Source organism: Aptenodytes patagonicus, chromosome 6, assembly GCF_965638725.1.
Source record: "Aptenodytes patagonicus chromosome 6, bAptPat1.pri.cur, whole genome shotgun sequence".
Classification (NCBI taxonomy): domain Eukaryota; kingdom Metazoa; phylum Chordata; class Aves; order Sphenisciformes; family Spheniscidae; genus Aptenodytes; species Aptenodytes patagonicus.
In genome coordinates, this window is record NC_134954.1 from 74,473,298 (window position 1) to 74,492,261 (window position 18,964).

General features: G+C 35.5%; 1 protein-coding gene across 34 annotated transcripts in view; it reads right to left on the bottom strand.

The window, feature by feature from the left end:
- Positions 1-18,964, bottom strand: part of NEB (nebulin) — a 134,557-nt gene that overhangs the window by 103,460 nt on the left and 12,133 nt on the right. For all 34 annotated transcript variants that reach the window (XM_076343159.1, XM_076343178.1, XM_076343177.1 and 31 more), the window contains 25 exons: positions 18,146-18,250; positions 17,732-17,836; positions 17,525-17,629; positions 16,674-16,778; positions 14,773-14,877; positions 14,470-14,577; positions 13,575-13,691; positions 12,797-12,898; positions 12,607-12,714; positions 12,408-12,512; positions 11,628-11,726; positions 11,053-11,157; positions 10,848-10,955; positions 9,862-10,173; positions 9,523-9,729; positions 8,745-8,849; positions 8,267-8,374; positions 7,126-7,437; positions 5,699-5,905; positions 5,356-5,460; positions 4,189-4,296; positions 2,958-3,269; positions 1,245-1,451; positions 560-664; positions 304-411 (listed from right to left, as the gene is read on the bottom strand). In XM_076343159.1, coding sequence (XP_076199274.1) covers positions 304-411; positions 560-664; positions 1,245-1,451; positions 2,958-3,269; positions 4,189-4,296; positions 5,356-5,460; positions 5,699-5,905; positions 7,126-7,437; positions 8,267-8,374; positions 8,745-8,849; positions 9,523-9,729; positions 9,862-10,173; positions 10,848-10,955; positions 11,053-11,157; positions 11,628-11,726; positions 12,408-12,512; positions 12,607-12,714; positions 12,797-12,898; positions 13,575-13,691; positions 14,470-14,577; positions 14,773-14,877; positions 16,674-16,778; positions 17,525-17,629; positions 17,732-17,836; positions 18,146-18,250 — 3,573 coding nt within the window. The remainder of the gene's footprint in view (positions 1-303; positions 412-559; positions 665-1,244; positions 1,452-2,957; positions 3,270-4,188; positions 4,297-5,355; positions 5,461-5,698; positions 5,906-7,125; positions 7,438-8,266; positions 8,375-8,744; positions 8,850-9,522; positions 9,730-9,861; positions 10,174-10,847; positions 10,956-11,052; positions 11,158-11,627; positions 11,727-12,407; positions 12,513-12,606; positions 12,715-12,796; positions 12,899-13,574; positions 13,692-14,469; positions 14,578-14,772; positions 14,878-16,673; positions 16,779-17,524; positions 17,630-17,731; positions 17,837-18,145; positions 18,251-18,964) is intronic.

An 18,964-nucleotide genomic window follows, 5' to 3' on the forward strand; every position in this document is an offset into this window, starting at 1 on the left:
TTTTTGGTTTTTCATCACAAGGTCTCAGGTTTAGTCATTTAAACATACTCAGTCTTACAAAAGACTCCATTGAACACAGGCACATGAAGCTCAGCAGCTTGCTGAACAAAGAGCAAAAAAGCACAATTCAGTGTTATTCCACTGGAGAGCAAGTACTGCAAAGGTTTATCCCACCAAGCATATAATTGAAAACTAGATAACTCAAGATGCTTGAAAAACCACATTTGTGCATAACAGAGCACTTTGAAAACATTCTGATTGTCTTTGTAGCTACTCTGAGTACTATCACGCAATCAAACTTACATCACTTGCAATGTCTCTGGAGGCTTTGGCTGCTTTTATTGGAATAGCATCTGGCTGCATGTCATAACCTTTCTTCTTGTCTTCCTCCCATCCAGCTTTGTATAGTTTCTAATTGAAAATGTAAAAGAGAACAGGTACTATATTATGAAGGCAGAACTACTGAATTTAAATATTTTCAAAAAAGACATTAAAATTACACCAATTTTTTGATCTATGCAACAGACATTGAATGCCCACTGTGAGCATGATAACTCACATTACTCATTGTGATCTGGTTCACTCTAGACTGCAGAATTTCTGGAGTATCTGGCATAACATGAATGCTGGTCTTCTCTTTGTTCCATTTATCGGTGTAGAGCCTCTGCAATTACAAAGTAATATTTAGCATTGAAAAGGCATTGCGCTCATAAAATAAGAGCTTGGTTTTGTTTTGGTCATTTGTAATAAATAATATTTTACATTAATATATATATAAATGTAATATTTAACTGAAAATTTTCAGTCTGCATTCTTCCCTGCTTTAATGCAAAGCATAAAACATTTTTTTTCCCCACACACCCTCTTTCCATAGCAAACATGAAATAAGGATCAGTGGTGTCCCAGATAATTAGGGACAAATTTAAAAAGAACTCCACTTTTCAAGGAAACTTGTACAAAACTGACAGAATTTCAGGGTGTCCTGGTTTCGGCAGGGATAGAGTTAATTTCTACACAATACACAAAAGAGAAATCTTTAATCTTTATAAACAGAAAATGAAACTCCCTTAATTATGAATACAGTCAGAGGCTTCCATCATCTCTTAGTGTCCAGTCTTAACCAAGCAAACCACTATACCCATTTGAAATTCTAATGACTTCAGCGGGAATGGACCTGCCCCACAATTTTGCAAGACAAAGACCCAATCTCTGGCTCAGTCATGACCATCTGAACAAATTCTCACCTTATTCATGGTCTTGGCATTTTGCTTAGCTAGCACTTGTTCCATTGCATCCATTGTAATAGAATACTTCAGCTTGTCTGGGTGCTGGCGATAATTCTTTTCACTGAGAATCTCTGTAGCTTTTTTGGCCTTTTCTACATCCAGTGACTGAATTGGTATCCAGCCAACTCCTCTCAACCAGTTATTAAAGTCTGCTTTGTACACATTCTATTAAAAAAACAAACAAGGAAAAACACAGAGAGACAAGGAAAATTAGAATGCCCATATACATAAAAACAGGTAAGGCCTTAAAAACTTCTCCTGGTCATTCATTTTTGAAGGAAAATTTAGACAAGCCTGTTAGAACTGCTATTGTTTTCCAAATTCTTAGCACAACATTAACAACTATTGATGTGTTAGGGATAAGAAAATGCTTTTCATTAAACCAATGTGTAGAACTCGCACTACAAACCAAATGCACAGACCTTAGAACAAATTTTGAGTGGTAAATATGAAAATCTGACAAGAATATAATGACTTTTTTTAAATGATGGTCTTCTTTGTTAGTAGACTCAGTTTGCAGTAGAATTAATTCAGCAAAATTGTTTCAACAACTTCTGCTTAATGGCCTGTTCTGCACAATCTTGAATAGACACCATTCTTATTTAATCATACTTTATAACATGGCTTTTAGAACAGATAAAGGTACAAAAATGCTGTGAAAATAAAACCTGTTCCTGAACTGCAGTGTTAGAAGTAACAGGGAGAATATCAGAGTCTGAGAAAAAGACCACATACGTTCATAGCATGTGTATTCAGGGCAAAATTTGTCCTCAAGTATCACGCTTCTCTCCTAGCAAACATCCTGAGTTAGACAGCCAAGCAAACTCAGCCAACTCAGCAAGGCTAGGTAAAAATACAATGGGGAAGCAAAAAACCTGAGATGCAAATTTCTGCATTTGAAAAGAACAGTGTCTAAAGGTCAGATCCTCTATCTGTGGGCCGATGGGAACATACACATTATCCTCTCCAAACAATGCTTAGAATCTGAAGAACATTTTCAATCAGATTATTAATGTTTTTGGGAATTTCAAATTTGTCAGAGGACTGTTAAATAATGCAGATTAAACTAAATACTTTCTGGATAAACAAGTAGACCCTAAAGTTACACTAGTGAAAAAAAATGGAAACAAGTCATAAAACTTAATGGAAACTACAAAGCTTTTTTATGAATCCTTATCATGCATGGCATATGCACCTGTTGGAGGATAAAGGCAGAAAGGAAAAGTGAACAAAATAATACATCTCAAATCCCTAGGTATAATACAAACATACATAATGCATATTTTCGGTAAACTTAAATAAAATATAGTCAGAATTTAGACTCTGTACATAACCTACGATCTCTGACAATACAAATAATCACAGTAATAACACACTGTAATTACAAATCCAACTACAAAAATACACAAATTAGAAAAACATGTTCATTTGCTGAGAATTAGCCAAATATGTAGAGATACAAAGAAAGTTGTTACTTGCTAGGTAAGTTCCCTAGAACTTAGCAACTACACATAATTCTGATAATCTTTGGAAAACACAGCGTTCCAGACCAGACATTTATATCTCAATCTACTGTTAATCCAATATAGTTCATTTTTTAGCCTTAAAAGGTTAACAGTGTAACACAGTCATTATGAGAAGAAAAAAATGAGCTGATTAATCATTACATACATCACTCTGAAGCTGCATCACATTTCTTGATAGCTCCAGACTCACAGAATCAGGCAAGAGTGTATAACTGTGAATTGGCTGCTTATAGCCAGTGTTTGTAACTGCTTCCTGGGCCTTCTTGGCAGCTGTCACGCTGAACATATCCAAAGGAGTATGATATTTGGTCTTGGTGACTTCGTAGTCTTTCTTGTATTCACGATCTGATTGCATTTTGGCCACATTCATGTAATGAACAAGTTTAGGATCATCCTGCAGGCTACGGTATCCAACCTGTTTGCCTTTATCTTTCTCATATGATTCCTTGTACTTGTACTAGAGACAAAGGAAAAGAAAGCCTTACCCACTTTGGAAAGAGAAAACATACTTTGGATAATTTTAATACTTTGAAACTCAATATTTTAACAACTGCAGTTCATTCTATAAACTCATAAATTGTTTTTCAGACAGCACAGGATTATTTAGGTAAAAAAAAGAAGAGGATTGCTGGATTTCTCAGCTTGTCTTGACCCCTGGTATAGATCTAAATCTAGACACGCAGTTACATGCCCTCCCTCACCATTGCCTCTGCCATATTATATTTTACTGCCATAGACTTCTAACTCCCAGGAACATTCAGCTTTTAATTAAAAGACTAGCATAATAATGTATTATTGAAAAACCCAAGACTACCAAACAACTGGATATCCCAATGTTCAGCTACTGGGGGGAGGCATGTTTAAGTGGGGAATGGAAGCCATTTGCAGCCTTTTGCTAAAGTTAGTGAATTTATTTCTGTGTTCCAAATCTCCTTTCATAGCTTGTGTCAGACGGCACACAAAGCTTTACTGCTGCCAATTGACATAGCTGCCTGAAAACAGCCACATTTCTGTACAGCTCATGAATGCTAGAGAAGTCAAAGTACAGGTCTCCAGCAATTAAGAATACAGCTAAATTATGACAAAGGAACTTTCAAATAAGTTGGTGAATACTTGAAGCACGTACAACAAATAGCCCCAGCTCACCAGCACTCACACACGTTATGATGCATTTCCAAAGAAACAGGCTTTTTTGGAGGTTCATGTAAACATCTGAATTCACTTGTTATTTCACAGTATAATAAGAGTTTCAAGTCTCAGAGTCAAGTGTATCTATACCATTATATGTATATAGCATATGCTCTATAGCATAATATGCTACAGAAAGCTGTAATGCAGTAGATGTATGTATTCCACTTCATGTAAATTATACTTACATCACTTGCAATATTTCGAGAAGCTTTAGCAGCAATAATAGGAATAGCATCTGGTTTCAGATCATATCCTTTGGCAATGGTTTTTTTCCAGTCTGCTTTGTAGTTAGCCTTATAGGGAAAAAAGGTATGAGTTCGCAATGTTACGAGTAGCAATTTTAAACAAAGTTGTTCAAGCCCATATTTTTGTTATAGTTATAGGAGTCAAAATATTCAGTTTAGTCTGTGCAATTTCAGGGAAAAATGTTAACCTGTACACAAACTACAGTTATATGATGATAAATAAATCTACTATAAAGATAGGAGAGTACTTCAAGACAATCAGTTTAATTCATGTAGCTAAATCATTAACTCTATAAGCATTTTTTGCAATTTTTATGCAGAACAACTCTGTCAGTCGCATTTCTGCCCTTGCTTAAGCAACCCCCTTTTTCATTTGACTGAACCTTCAGAAATTTTTTCCTGTTAGCTTCAAAATCAGGCCTTGTGGTCTTAAGTGACTGAAGAAAGCAGTCTGGCTGATTTTTTGTTAGCAGTTAGCATCTGGACAGACTAATAGTATTTCAAGGCTTTCTACAGGATGGGGTGAAAGGAGATGTCAGCTTTTACCTAGTTCCTGGAGGCCTGATAATGCCACCAAAAAACTTAATATCATGAAGGCAGTAAAACTGATACTATCAGTAGAGATCTTTATGGTGTTGGATGGATGCAAGAAGTGATGGAAAGCAGGCAGACTAGTAGCTGAATGGCAGAAAAAGGCATTACTATCACTGGATGAGTTAATTCCCTTTGAAAGCCCAGCAGCAGGAAGCAACATACAGAGAACCTGTACTGCTTGCCTATGCAATGTGTTTTATATAAAAGTAGATGACCTAGGTCTCCAAACCTATAGGAATTTGAATAATAAGTCATGCTGGTTTTTTCATTCAGTCTATCCAAGTAGTTTGGCAATAAAGCACTGAAATGTATTTATGCTTATGAGTGCTCAGTTTAAAACTTTGCTTAACAAGCACAAAACTCATTGACTTCTAGAAGTAAAAGTTTAGCTGAATTCAGAGCTTGTGCATTTCTATATTCAATATCATAGAATGAATAAATAAAAGTTATTTTTTCTATTAAGTAAATGACAAATAAATATATTATTGAACAAACTATTGGTTATATGCTCACATCACTCAAATTGAAGGCGTTGACCCTGGCTTGAATAAACTGAGGAACGTCAGGATCCAGGGTGTATTTGTGTTTGACTTTTTCACCCTCTTGCTTATATGTTACCTGCAAGGAAAAATAAACAAATACTTGTTGACAAGTACAAGGTAGGTAATATTAGTGTTAACCAACAGAGGCAATGCAACAATGCTTAATTCTTTCCAACAAATTACAATTTTACTATTTTTACAGTTTTTAAAATTTAAAGGTTTTTTTTAGATGGAATACCAGACAGTAACATAGATCATAAATATGGTAAAAAAATAAAATGACTATATTGCATTAATAATGAAAAATTCCTTACATCACTCAGTTGCTTGGTGTTGTGCTGAGCTAAAACCATTGGTATTGAATCTGGTATGCTTGTAAATTTGATGGTGTCTGGGTGCTGACGGTATTTCTTTTCATTTAATGCATCTCCAGCCTTTTTAGCTTTTTCAACATCCAGAGAACCGAGAGGACTCCATCCAATACCCTTGAACCAGCTGTTATACTCTTGTTTGTATGCATTCTGAAGGACAGAAAGCCAACATGCACCAAGATTTTCCCACAGAACTGTAATAATTCTGTTTAAAACAATAATAGTATAGTCTAGCTAGGGTGTTCTACATTAGCAGGAAATAGTTATAAACTCTTGAAGGGAACAACAGATATTTTTTATGCTTCTCTGTGATTTCATAAAGAAGAAAATGAGCTATTCTTTCTTCATGATTCACTTCTTATAAATTGTAACATCCCTCCAGTGTTTACTAACCTTCCTTTTCTTTAACCCATGTGAAAAATTTCACCAACCTTCAATTCTTAATAACTTTTAAACTACTACATGGTGACCGTTTAACATGGTTTAATTTGTTCTGTGTTTCAGCAGAGTCTATGAGACTTGGCCTTATACAAAAGTCCACAGAGCAGAGGCTCAATTTTTGGTTTTCTTCCTATAGTTCTTCCTACAGTAAAATATGCAGAATTCACAGTCTGCAAGTGAAAAATTTATCCTGGCTACAAAATATGCAGAAAGTTATCCCATAGAAACATTCAGGCAGGGTTAATGCACAGTCTGAATGCAAGGATATTGTGGACACTCTTTTTTAAGACCTTTCCATGTTCTAACTCTAAAATGAGTGATCCTCCATAGGGATCCATACAGAGTCAACTTCCACAGTATACAAAGAGGTGCAGACTGCAACCATGTATGCCCAGTCAACCATTTGAAACTCTGTATCTGCAAGAAGGACCGAGAAGGTCCTAGGAGAGATCTCCTATGCTAGAGATCTCCAGAATGTATTTCTAATAATATCAATAGTTACATTTTGTCCACTGCTTCATCCTAAATAGTTAATAATAGTCCAACCATACTATCATATCTCTCTCGTGGGAAGACAAAGTAAGACAACTTAAAAGAAGTCTTAAAGAATAAAACAAAATTATGTTAGTTGAAAAATAAAGTTTTCTGAGAAAATGTGAAAAAAAAATTCATTTGAATTCAATATTCCAAAACTCTGATCTCCACTGATATGCCAACATCAAAATCCTGTTGAGTAGAACTCAGCTGGAATTTGGTATTTCTAAATGCCACCAGCAGCTGATAAAACTTCTAACTGTCTTCCCCAAGACATAAGAAAAACAGACAATTCCTACACAGTAATAGCAACTTTCTTTGAATATAAACTTGTATTTTATTTTTCACAGTGAGCAGGAAAACATCAATGAAATTGTAATCATTGAAATACTTACATCACTCTGAATTTGCATCATGTTCTTTGCAAGCTCAACATCCATGGCATCTGGCAGGTACGTGTAGTGATGGATCAGATTTTTGTAGTGGGCATTAGAAGCTACATCCTGAGACTGTTTAGCAGCCTGGATACTGTACATGTCAGGAGGTGTATGATAGTTAGTCTTGGTCTTCTCATAGTCTTTCTTGTACTCACGCTCAGACTGAATCTTTGCTGCATTCATGTAGTGGACAAGCTTAGGGTCATCTTGCAGGCTTCTGAAACCAACCTGTTTCCCTTTAGCCTTTTCATATGCTTCTTTATATTTATACTAGAAACAGAGGGAAGAGATCAAATGTACTATGGTATAGCTATTGATGTCTACACTAATGCAAAAGAAAAGAAAAGAAAAGCTCTCATGACTTTCATTGGAAAAAGAAGCTGCAAGCAGTTCAGAAAGATAAACTCTCCTAAATGGCACACCCAGTGACTGTACCTACATTAGCTTTTCTTGCTCCACCATCTAGGCCTGTACACAACAGGTTACACACACCACAGTAAGATTTCTCAACATTAGCTTTTCTTGTAAGGAAGGGAAAACATTTCCTAAGCATTCCTGTGTTGAAAGGTGTATGAAAAATATCAGAACAATTGAGACAATCCTTCTCAGTTGTTTGAAAGCGATAGCAAACAAATGGAATATGACTGGACAGCTTCCTCTAGTTACATGAAACCACTGAAACATACCCACTTTATGCGATTTGCACTACAAGGCCTTCGGATTCATGTATAAGCCATACTCCACTGTATAACCAAAAGCACCCTTAGCACATATTGTCTTGTGGTCTGTAAATAGGTGCTAATGTAGTGTATTTTCTGGAAATTTGTCACAGAATGATTGCAAGAACTACTGATTTCATTTCTCCTGTGAAAAGTGGGTTAAGAAACACAGTGCAGTAGCATTTGCCTATCTAAAGCAAACAAGATGAGCATAAAATAAGTTCTACACAAACTAAGCCTTTGGGAAAGACTAAGAATCTCTTTCTCATAATACTGACTCTAGTGAGACTTGTGCAACATATGAGGTCTACCATATGGCCTGTAATGGACAACTTTTTTACTAAATGCCTAAGAAAAGTATACCTGGAATAGATACTTACATCACTAGCAATGTTTCTTGAAGCCTTGGCTAGAGTAATTGGAATAGCATCAAGTGACACATTGTTCCCTTTAGCTATTAGATCATGGTAGCCTTGTTTATAATATGCCTAAAAAAGAAAATCCGTATTATTCTAGAGAACCTAGTAATCACATGAACTATGTGCAAGTCAAAGCTACTCCTAAGCTACTCCAGGCAATTCTTTTCTTTAGAAGCAGACGCAGTGGGGATCATATACAACTATCAGTCTTCATTTATGAGAACAGATTTATCTATTAATTAAATTAATTGAATGATTACATGACTAAATGGCATCTGGTTGGAAATTCAAATGACACCAAGAATAAAAAATTACAGTGATACAAGTTGATTATATAGAACTGCGTATCAGTGAAAGGAATCTGCAATATGAGTGTATCTGTAACATATTACTCAAAAATTTGTTAACAATGTGTAAAACATGCAAAGAAGTCACTTACATCACTGATGTTAGCTGCATTGTATCTAGCTTGGATAAACTGTGGGACATCTGGGGTAAGAGTATATTTATGTTTAACTTCCTCTCCAGAAGATCTGTATAGTTTCTGTAAAATGTATGATACAGAAGTAAGTCCTTCTTTCCCTGTATAGCTAGCCCCAGCTCACTGTAAATTAACTGAGGGTTTATGTTTGATTTTGCAAATAAATGTACATTGCCACCTATCTCATAAAGATCGAGGCTGCACTTTTCATACAGAATTGTTGATTTTATTGATAGAAGGAACATACCCTAAAAGCTCTATGCAGTCTTTACTCAGTAAAATTAAGCCCTTTCATGGACATAAAACCCCATTTCTGAAAGAGTGGGATAATAAGGGATGGTAGGAGAGTGTAACATAAAACAAAGCTTGCTGGTTTGTGACAATGGACATATTGTGATTCATCAAACATTCTGTAATTCATTCATTATTGTAGGTGGTAAAACATAAATAAAAAACTTGAAAATTTCACATTTCTTCTATCAAATGTATTTCAAATATACTTAAAATATAAATGGACAGAATCAGCTGATGTGAACTGAAAGAGCCACATGATTTCCATACAGCTTTGCAGACTTATACCGGGAAATTACTCAGGCAAAATCAGAGCACAAAACAATGACAACACAGAGAAACACTTTCAGGCTAACAGTACTTCAGAAAATTTTAAAGACAATGCTCAGCTCTTCAGTAGATACATCTCTACTGTACTATAACACCCATCTCTTCCTCTACTTACCTCATTGAGTTGAGCTGAATTCTGTTTGGCTTGGACCATTACCGGAGAGTCCACCACACTTGTAAATTTAATGGTGTCTGGATGCTGACGATATTTCTTTTCATTCAAGGCATCTCCAGCTTTTTTAGCCTTTTCTACTTCTAGGGAGCCAATGGGGATCCAACCAATGCCTTTCATCCAGTTATTATAATCTGCTTTGTACGCATTCTAATAAAGGAGTGAAAACAATGTTTTAAAAGTTAGGAATTAGAAAAAACAACTCAGGGATCTCTGCTGAGTCTTTACAGTTTTTGCTTGACGCATCTCAAAAAAATTCTGTTCACATGAGGTTTTACTTACATCACTCTGAATCTCCATCATATTTTTGGTCAGCTCCACATTCATTGCATCTGGTAAATAAGTATAGTGGTGTAGGAGGTTCTTGTAATTAGTGTTGCTGGCAATCTCTTGAGCCTTCTTGGCACCGACCACATTGACCATATCCAGTGGAACATTGTACTTAGTTTTTGTTTTCTCATAATCTTTCTTGTACTCTCGTTCAGACTGCATCTTGGCTACCTTCATATAATGAACGAGTTTGGGATCATCTTGGAGGCTCTTGAAGCCAATGAGTTTACCCTTGGCAAGTTCATAGGCTTGTTTATAGTTAACCTGTTAGAATATAATAGAACACGGAGAATATAATCTGAAGTGTAGTAACTTAGTAGTAAGTAAATTAAAAGCAAAGGCTACCCTTTGTTTGCCACAAAGAGTACCCCTCACATTTAAGTCAGTGACCATGCATCTTAACAAAACCAGACACGTATCTCTTTACAATTCACCGCTGCACAAATCAGTTAGCTTTCAAAGTAGTATTATCTCACTTGTACTGATCGTAAGAGGGAGAGGAGTCTTAAAATACTAAGGTACTTCCGCGAGGCCATCCCCAAGAATCTACCCAAAAGCCAGTGATGTCCTAGAGTCTTTCATCTCATTTATGATCAGGCCTATAACTAAGGACAAAGAGAATTCAGGGGTCCATTGCTCATGGAGGTGCCACTACTGTCCTACTCATGATTTTCCTTAACCATACTGGAGTGCAAGATAGCTTATTTATTCACAGAGAATGACATAATGAAACGGCCTTTTCTAAATGTAATTATACAAATACATTAGTGAAGCAATGAAACACCAACAAAAATATAACTGTTAAATACATCCAATAACATGCTCAAAAAAGGCAGTAAAAAAGTTACCCTTCAGATATCCTTAATAAACATAATTGCAAACATTGTTTAAGTAAACTCTTTTGAATTAAACAGTTCCTTTAGGAAGCGTATACTTACATCACTGGCAGCCTGCCTAGCAGCCTTGGCAGCTCGGATAGGAATAGCATCACTTTTTAGATCATATCCCCTTGATTTTAATTCTTCCAATCCCATTTTGTAACAGTTCTAGAAGAAAAGGTGAATTTTGAATGAACAGTTTCTAGCTAACAGAAACTTCATATTGTAAGTTCAATCAAGAGCTCTGGATTCAAAATATACTTACATCACTAATATTGTAGGCATTAACTTTAGCCTGTATAAACTGGGGCATATCTGGAGGGAGGTGGTACTTGTGAATAATTTCTTCACCTTTGGATTTATACGTTATCTGCAAAGAAAAATAAAGAAAGAAATTTAGCAGCCCAATGTTTACAGATTGTAAATGCTTAATAATGCTGAGTGACACAACTTAAAGATCTCATGTTACCTCACTCACAAAGACAGAGATGAAATCCTAGTCCTTGCCAAGTGAATGGTATAAACCCCATTGACTTAACTGATGCGAAGAATACATTAAGAATGATGGACATAAACAAAACTACATACCTACACACTAAAAATTGACATGAACAGCCAATTGAAAAACTAAAAAAATCTGATTTCCAGGTGATCTTCCACTGGAACAGAACTGCGAATACACACAAATGTGTTTGTGCTTGTGTGTGTGTATATGCACACACATTCACCTACGCATTCATTTCAGGAGTTCTCTTAAAACTGGATGATAAAGTGAAGGTGGCCAAAGTGCAGAAATTGATAATGTCAGAATGTAGCAACATGTTTTCTAAGTTTACTTACATCACTCAGCTGTTTGCTATTGATCTCTGCTTGCTTCTGTACCGGAGAGTCAGTCACTTGAGTAAATTTGGTTTGATCAGGATGCTTTTTGTAGGTGTGCTGAAGGAAGATAAGAAATATATTTGCAGAAAATGCATATAAGCAAAACTATTTTATAAGACATAGCAACGTAGCATTACTTGGGATAGCTAGCAGTTATGGCATGCGTGTAGATAAGTGCTGTCATGTACAATGTTACTTCTTAACATAATCAGAGAGCAAATAAATTTTCAAAAGTATTTTTAAAGAATGTAAAATATATTGAATAGGTATATAAATATTAAAAAGTCTAGTATACATTATAATATATTATACACATTATATTATATACATTTTAGTATATTATATACAAATATATATTTAAAGTATTTTCCAAGTATCGATAAAGTAAATAAAATCAGTATTAATAAAGTAACTAAAGTACTTTTAAAGGATTAATGTAAAAATTAATGGCTTAAGCAGGTAAATGCTTGAGGTTCATTCTTTATTTTGGTACTATTCCTCTAATTTTATGTTTTTACTTGTTAAAAAAAAGATTGTGCTATATCTGTCTTGATCACTAGATGTCACAAAAGGCTCTGAAATACAGATGAATATGGTGTTTAAAAGTCATATATGCTAATAAGGCCAAATTCAGAATCATTGAAGTTAACAGGAATCACTGTAAATTTCTATGTGCCTCAGAAGCAGATACTCTGCATGTAATTGGCTACTTGATAACCACTCCTGTCCTGTACTTACATCTTTACACTGCTCTAACTTCTTAATAGCTTCGTACTCTTGAGTTATGGTCTGAGGGAAGTAGCATTTTGTCTTTTCCTCCTCATAATCTGCTTTGTAATTTTTCTAGGAATAAAATCAACATTCAGTAAGAAACCATAATTGAGCTTTCTCTGAAATTAAAGTATGATGGTGAAAACAGAATGATTACCACACTTACATCACTCTTCATAGCTTCAACTTCCATGCAGTGTGTATAATGTGGATCCTCAAAGCTGCCCAAATAGTGTCCTAAAATATTCTTTTGATATGCATCTTTATACTTTACCTGGAAAAATAATCACAAGTTGATAAACAAAAGTAATCAAGAGTGTCAGTACTGAACGATGTAAGATAAATCAAATACATACATCACTAAACTTCTTCAGAACAGTATCAGTCTGGAACTTTGGTGTGTCACAGTAATTCATGCTGGTTCCTTTTGATAGTTCATAGGCTTCTTTGTATAATTTCTGCAAAAGAAAACAATGTCGGATAATGCAGTAGATTTCACTGCAACTCACTCACAACACATTAAAAATGACAAGAGTAAAACTGTGAAATGATTGCAAAGAAAAGCTTTCCCAGAAGACTGAAAAACAGATGGCACTTTTTCCCCAATGATTTTTTAAAAAAACTTTTTTTAGTGACTCTTAGGTTTGTAAGGGAAGACAGAAAGGTCTGACTAATGGTTTTTGAACTTCTGACACTGAGAAATATGCAATCTCTTTCATATAGATGAAAACAGCAAGAAGAGAGAAATCAAGAAAGCCATTACAGTGAGTAACCAGAATACAATATATATGAATATGCAAAAGTACCACATACTCTATCATTATCAGCATCAGCTGAAGTTCCTTAAAACAGTAAGGGAAGAACTGTCATCTTGTGATCCACTTTCCACAGGGATCTAAATGAACTATACAGTAATTAACTCCCCTCATAACATGCCACAGCTATTGTTACACTCTGCTGTGGAGCAATGACTCCTTATCTATATTGTTCTCGTTGGTGGTATCTCATGACAAATATCAGTCTATAAAACTAAAAATACTAAGAGATCCAAAGGAGAAGCCTTGTGAAGAAATGATGAGTTTGGTTTATTGTACATGACTGAAAATCACCCAGCTGCACTTTGATAATACTTACATCACTCAGCACATTTCCTGCAGCTTTTAATTGCCTCAGCAATGGGTTCTCTGTAGCAGGAAGCACATTATAATCTGCAATAGCTTTGTTCTTTTCATAGTCTGCTCTGTATTTTGTCTTTAAAAAAAATAAAAAAGGGTGATGTTGTAAAAATCAGTATTAAAATCAGTATTAAAAGCCAAACACTCACTAACCTATACCATCTTGAACTTTTCAGGAAAATTTCCTGTTTTTTAACTTATGATTCATGATGGTAAAGGACCGTGAAAGGCACTCAGATCACAGGAGTGCATGGATGACGAGATGGGAGGCAGGGTCAGAAGATAAGTGAGAACTATTTAGTAGATGTCCCCACCTCTAAGCCCCTCCCCAAACATTGTAATTTTTCAAATATCAGTTGACATCTCAGAATAGTCACATTCTTACAATTAATGACATAAGATTGTCTTTGCTGATGCATATACCATTGCAGAAAATGCAGAAGCCAAACAAATTCTGTATTTTGAACAAAAGATGGGCCAGCACAACATCACTGGGATATGCTGAGCGAGAATGAATAAATATGAAAATACTGAGCCAAATTCAGCTAGCTTAAGTTGGTCTTGGTTAACAGTATTGATTTGTTCCAACTAAAAATCAGGCACATAACATAATCAGAATGAACAATGAAGCAAATTCTACTTCACTGAAAGAAAATTCCACTTCATGGGTACTATCGTGGAAGATCATAAGCATGGCTAGGAGTTGTTATAAGCTTCGTAGTGGAATGCATACAAGAATACATCTTTTGCATATAAGAAAATATTTTTGACACTTGACAAAACAGTTTCAGCACAAACTGGCCTGACTTCAGAACTATACTCAGGCTGAACAAATGGGAGCACACATAACATACCTTACTGACATTATTTGAAACTCGCTTATTAGCTTCATATTCTGGAGTTTCAGTCTGCATAAAGTAGATTTGGTCTTTCATGTTTTCAAAGTCTTCCTGGTATTTTCTCTGTTAGGAACAGAGACCAACAGATAACAATGTATCATATGCACTTACATTATAAATTAGCCATCCACAAAGTAGCTTATTTAGGGAAAAAGAAATACCACAAATAGAGGAGGCAAAATTAATCAGTATTTTCCATGTTAGCATAAACAGAGCATAAAGCTGTTCATTTCAAGATTTTCTGAGGAATTCACTTACCATACTTATATTTTCTGCATTCATTTTCGCAATTGCAACATCATAGCATGGAGTTTGACTCCACTTGCCTTTGATCTTGTTTTTATAGTCCTCGTGGTAAATAATCTATAACGAAATCAAAAAATAAAATTTAATCCCCAAGATACAGCTCAATTTTCATTTGACAGATTTGGTTTTAAAAGTCTTCTTTTTAAAGACTTCACATTTTACATCTGCCTTACAACCACTTTATCAGTTATTGTCAAAAACACCTTAAATATGATATGGCCTAAGCACTTCAGTATTCAGTTAGCATTCTCTTAGTACCTTCCCTGACCAAAAAAAAAGGATAAATAGGTAAACTAAGTCCTTCTAGAAGACAGTTATTCATAAGAAATTCTCTCTATGACACATCACTAACGTATTCCTTTAGTTCTTTTTTCTCACTGGTCACATAATACTGGGACATAATATTGCCCTTAAGCCAGAATTATTGTTATTGCTGCTGAAACTTGTTATAAGCAAACCCTTTTAATATATGGATTGCCTGGTATATATGATTTCTATTAGACTATATTCAAGCACATGGAAATCAAGTATCAACTGTTCAAACAGACAGTTCCTTTCTGTCTAATAACAAAACATCTTCCCGAGTTTTGACTGTGTTCCAAATGCATTTTCAGCCACAGCTTCTTATCACAAAAAATACTTCTCCAATGCCTTTTTAATTGTTACCACTTCGATAAAGAACATATATGCCAAAAATAACCTTAAAAAATTCTACATTTTATTGTTTTAGAAATACCTATATAGCTTTCTATTTTATTCATTTCAAAGAATTATGATACTGATCTTGCTTTTTACATGTCTAAAAATTTTCTTGATGACAATTTAGCTTTTAAACTATGGAAGAATAAGATTAAAGAAATTTTCTCTACATGAAATACTACCTTCTTTCACCTTCCAAACAGGTTCACTACAGTATTTTCTTAGTGGTTTTGGAACCATAAGTGAATACTGTAACTCTCTAATCTTAAACAGCTGATAATTTTCAATACCCAGCAATAAAATCATGCATGTCCTCTTCATAATAGCTAAATTCTGAACTGAGTTAAAATCCTACTTCTGCCTTACAAGATTATGCAACTTAGTTCCAGTTTCTTCAGCAAAAGTTGGTCTTCCTGTATTTCACTTCACCTCCTGCATTCCTCAGCTGTGTTTTATTCTAAGTATACCTAAAATTCATTGACAGGGACTGGTGCCAGAGTCTTGGTTAATCATGCCACACAGTTATGGAATTTAATGTTGAATGTTACTTGTTAATTCAGTGTGCAAATCAGGAAACAGTTATCTAAGTTGCCAGACATTTCCACTGATTAGTATCCATGAACTTAATGCTTGGGATATGTACGTGTCCAATGGTTTGACACTGAAATGAACATTTAGAATGTATTCCGCGCAGTTGACCTAGGCAGCTTTTCAGCAAAATGGAGTTATTCCTTGTAAGCAAGTAACTCACTCCAAAATCAGATATATATTTACATGTCATTGTTTACATTTAAGAGAACAGCAAAACGAATGTTGTTTACTATTTTCTCCTGTAAACACAGAAAGTGTAAAGCAGGAAACAAAAAAAAAAGAGGGAGAATAGGAAGTAATGTGTGTATGGTAGAAGCAGAAATGTTTTGTGAAAACTAAATTCACTGACAAGAATAAAGTTTTGCCTTTCACCCGAGACTGGGCAGGATTTTCTCCAAGACACTTGAGGAAGAAAGGAACTGACTTCTGCCACTGAAAATCAAAGGGGTCTTCATATGAGCTCTGGTCTTTTCTTTTACTTTCCCTTTCTTTAGGTACCTTTTTGGCTCTCCAACTCTAAAAGTGAAGTCTCTACAGAAAGAAGAGCACTGCATTCTACTCACATCACTCAGCTGCCTTGTCACTTTCTTGGCTTGTACCACATCAGGTGGATCTGGCAGAGAAGTATATTTAGATTTTCGTTCATCGTGCCCTTTTTTGTAGACAATCTGAAAATATGAAAGAAGTAAACATTAACAGTAACTACCAACTAAGCATCAGAACATTTACTCTTAACTGTGCTACCACCACCATTAACAAAAGTAGTTCTGGCCACAGCTACTACAGCATAAACTCTTTCTATCAATGTATTCTGGAGGACTACTGAGAAGTGTCTTGATAAGAGGCAGTGAAAAAGAATCAGTTCCCTGGGAAAGTTTAAGTATATTACTCTGTTGCTCCTGATAAACATGGACTAGTGAACTTCTGGACATCTGCAAAATTCACCGAAATCTTTAAGCGAGACCTGAAATCCTCGGTTGAAGAGTTCTACTTATCTAAGTATCAGCAAATCACATAGCCTCACGAATTCTTGACTTTTCTTACCACTGTTTTAGAGAGACAGATTTGTAGACCCACAACAGTGAACTGGGCTTACAGCCAACCCTGAGAGGTTCGCCACACATTTTGAGAGATACTCGAGGTCTTCTTACTGATTACCTCAGAAGAACTTTAATAAATTAATTATTTCATTCATTCATAATCCAGCATTAAATTGCCAACAAATTTATATTCTAATATAGAGTACATACTTTCCTACTGAAATAGCACTACTATCAGAGCTATCAGTGCACACCTAGGCATTTTCATTTTCTGTTCTGTTATGAAGTTTTTCTATCTAGTCAAAGTCCACCACAAAGACTATCAAGTTACACTGTAACAGTGACCCAACTGTTAATCAGGCTTTGATACTTACATCACTCAGAGTCTTTTGAGCCTGTGCAACCCTTCTGAGCTCTGGACTGTCATTGTATGGATAGAATAATGTTTTGTCTCCTTCCCAGTCTTCGGTATAGAGTTTCTTAAAAACAGAATAATGCCAGGATACTCATTATGAATTAATCTCTAACTTGGAATGCTTCTTGCACTTCAGCTTCCTAGACCTGTGATTTTTTTTGCTTACCTTACTGAACATTGCTGTGTTTTTTATTGCATTCACAAGCTCTGGAGCATCAGGGGGAAGCAGGTACTTGTCCTTATTCTCCTCCCAGTTCTGTTTATATAACACCTGGAAGGAAAGATCAGCACGTTGGTTACTCTATTATTAGAAAAATATTTAAATTTGTGAATAAACTACCTGCTCTAGAGATTTTTTCAAAGTGAAAGTCTCAAACCAGTGACTTTTGAAGACACCAATTGGAAACATTTAAGATTATACTTATACTTGCTTTATCAACTTCTCTGCTACCTCTCCCTGTGCTTCTAAACTGTTCTATAAACATTGCTTTAGTGCCCTGAGCTCAAAACTTTATTCATATCAGTAATCTCATGATCCACTAATGTTCACAACCCTTCCAGAAAGTCAGAACTCGCTCACCTTGCTCACTTGCTGTGACACCTTCTTTGCATGTTCTATATCCTTGGCCTTTTCATCAACGTGGCAAATAGTTCTGGCAACTTCACCAGCCATGCGGTATTTAACCTAGATCAATGCACAACAAAACACATTTATGCTTACAGCAAAAACTGACAGCTTTTTTTAAAAGCAGAATATTGACATTTTTATACTCAATACTGTAAACACCCAAAATCTGAATTCAATAAAGATTTAGGACTAGTTGTTCCTTAGAAATGAAGCCTATGGAAACAAATGGATTTTGTGAATTAACTGAGAAAGAAATGCAGCTTTGAGACAGTTAGTCTCAAGAGGTGTGAATCCAAGTTAGAGGTAGTGCCCTTCTGTAATCACACAGTTCTTTCTAAGAGTACTTCCACCCTGTATAATGAGATAGAGACATCCCCGTGCTATGCAGTATATCTCAATTTCACAGCCCATTACCATGTAAACACTAGCTGTAGTGCCAAAGACAATATAGCCACATTACCATGGCAAACCAGCAGCTTGGGCACAAAAATCATCCTAATGCGGTTATACCACTCCCAGCTTGACAGCAGGCTCAATCAGCATTAGCGCATGGATTACTGCATCACATTCCTCAAAATATCCTAAGTCAGGAGTGGAGTAGAATTTAATGCACACTCTTCTCCTGAACACCAGTTAGGTTAGGTGACTACCCTTTCAACTTTAGGGGTTGCCATTCCTAGGGACTCAATTCTCCCTATTTACTGTATGAAGAATTAAGAAGCCTTTCCAGGTGGATTTCAGTTTCCCAAACTGTGAGGTATATTGTTGAAA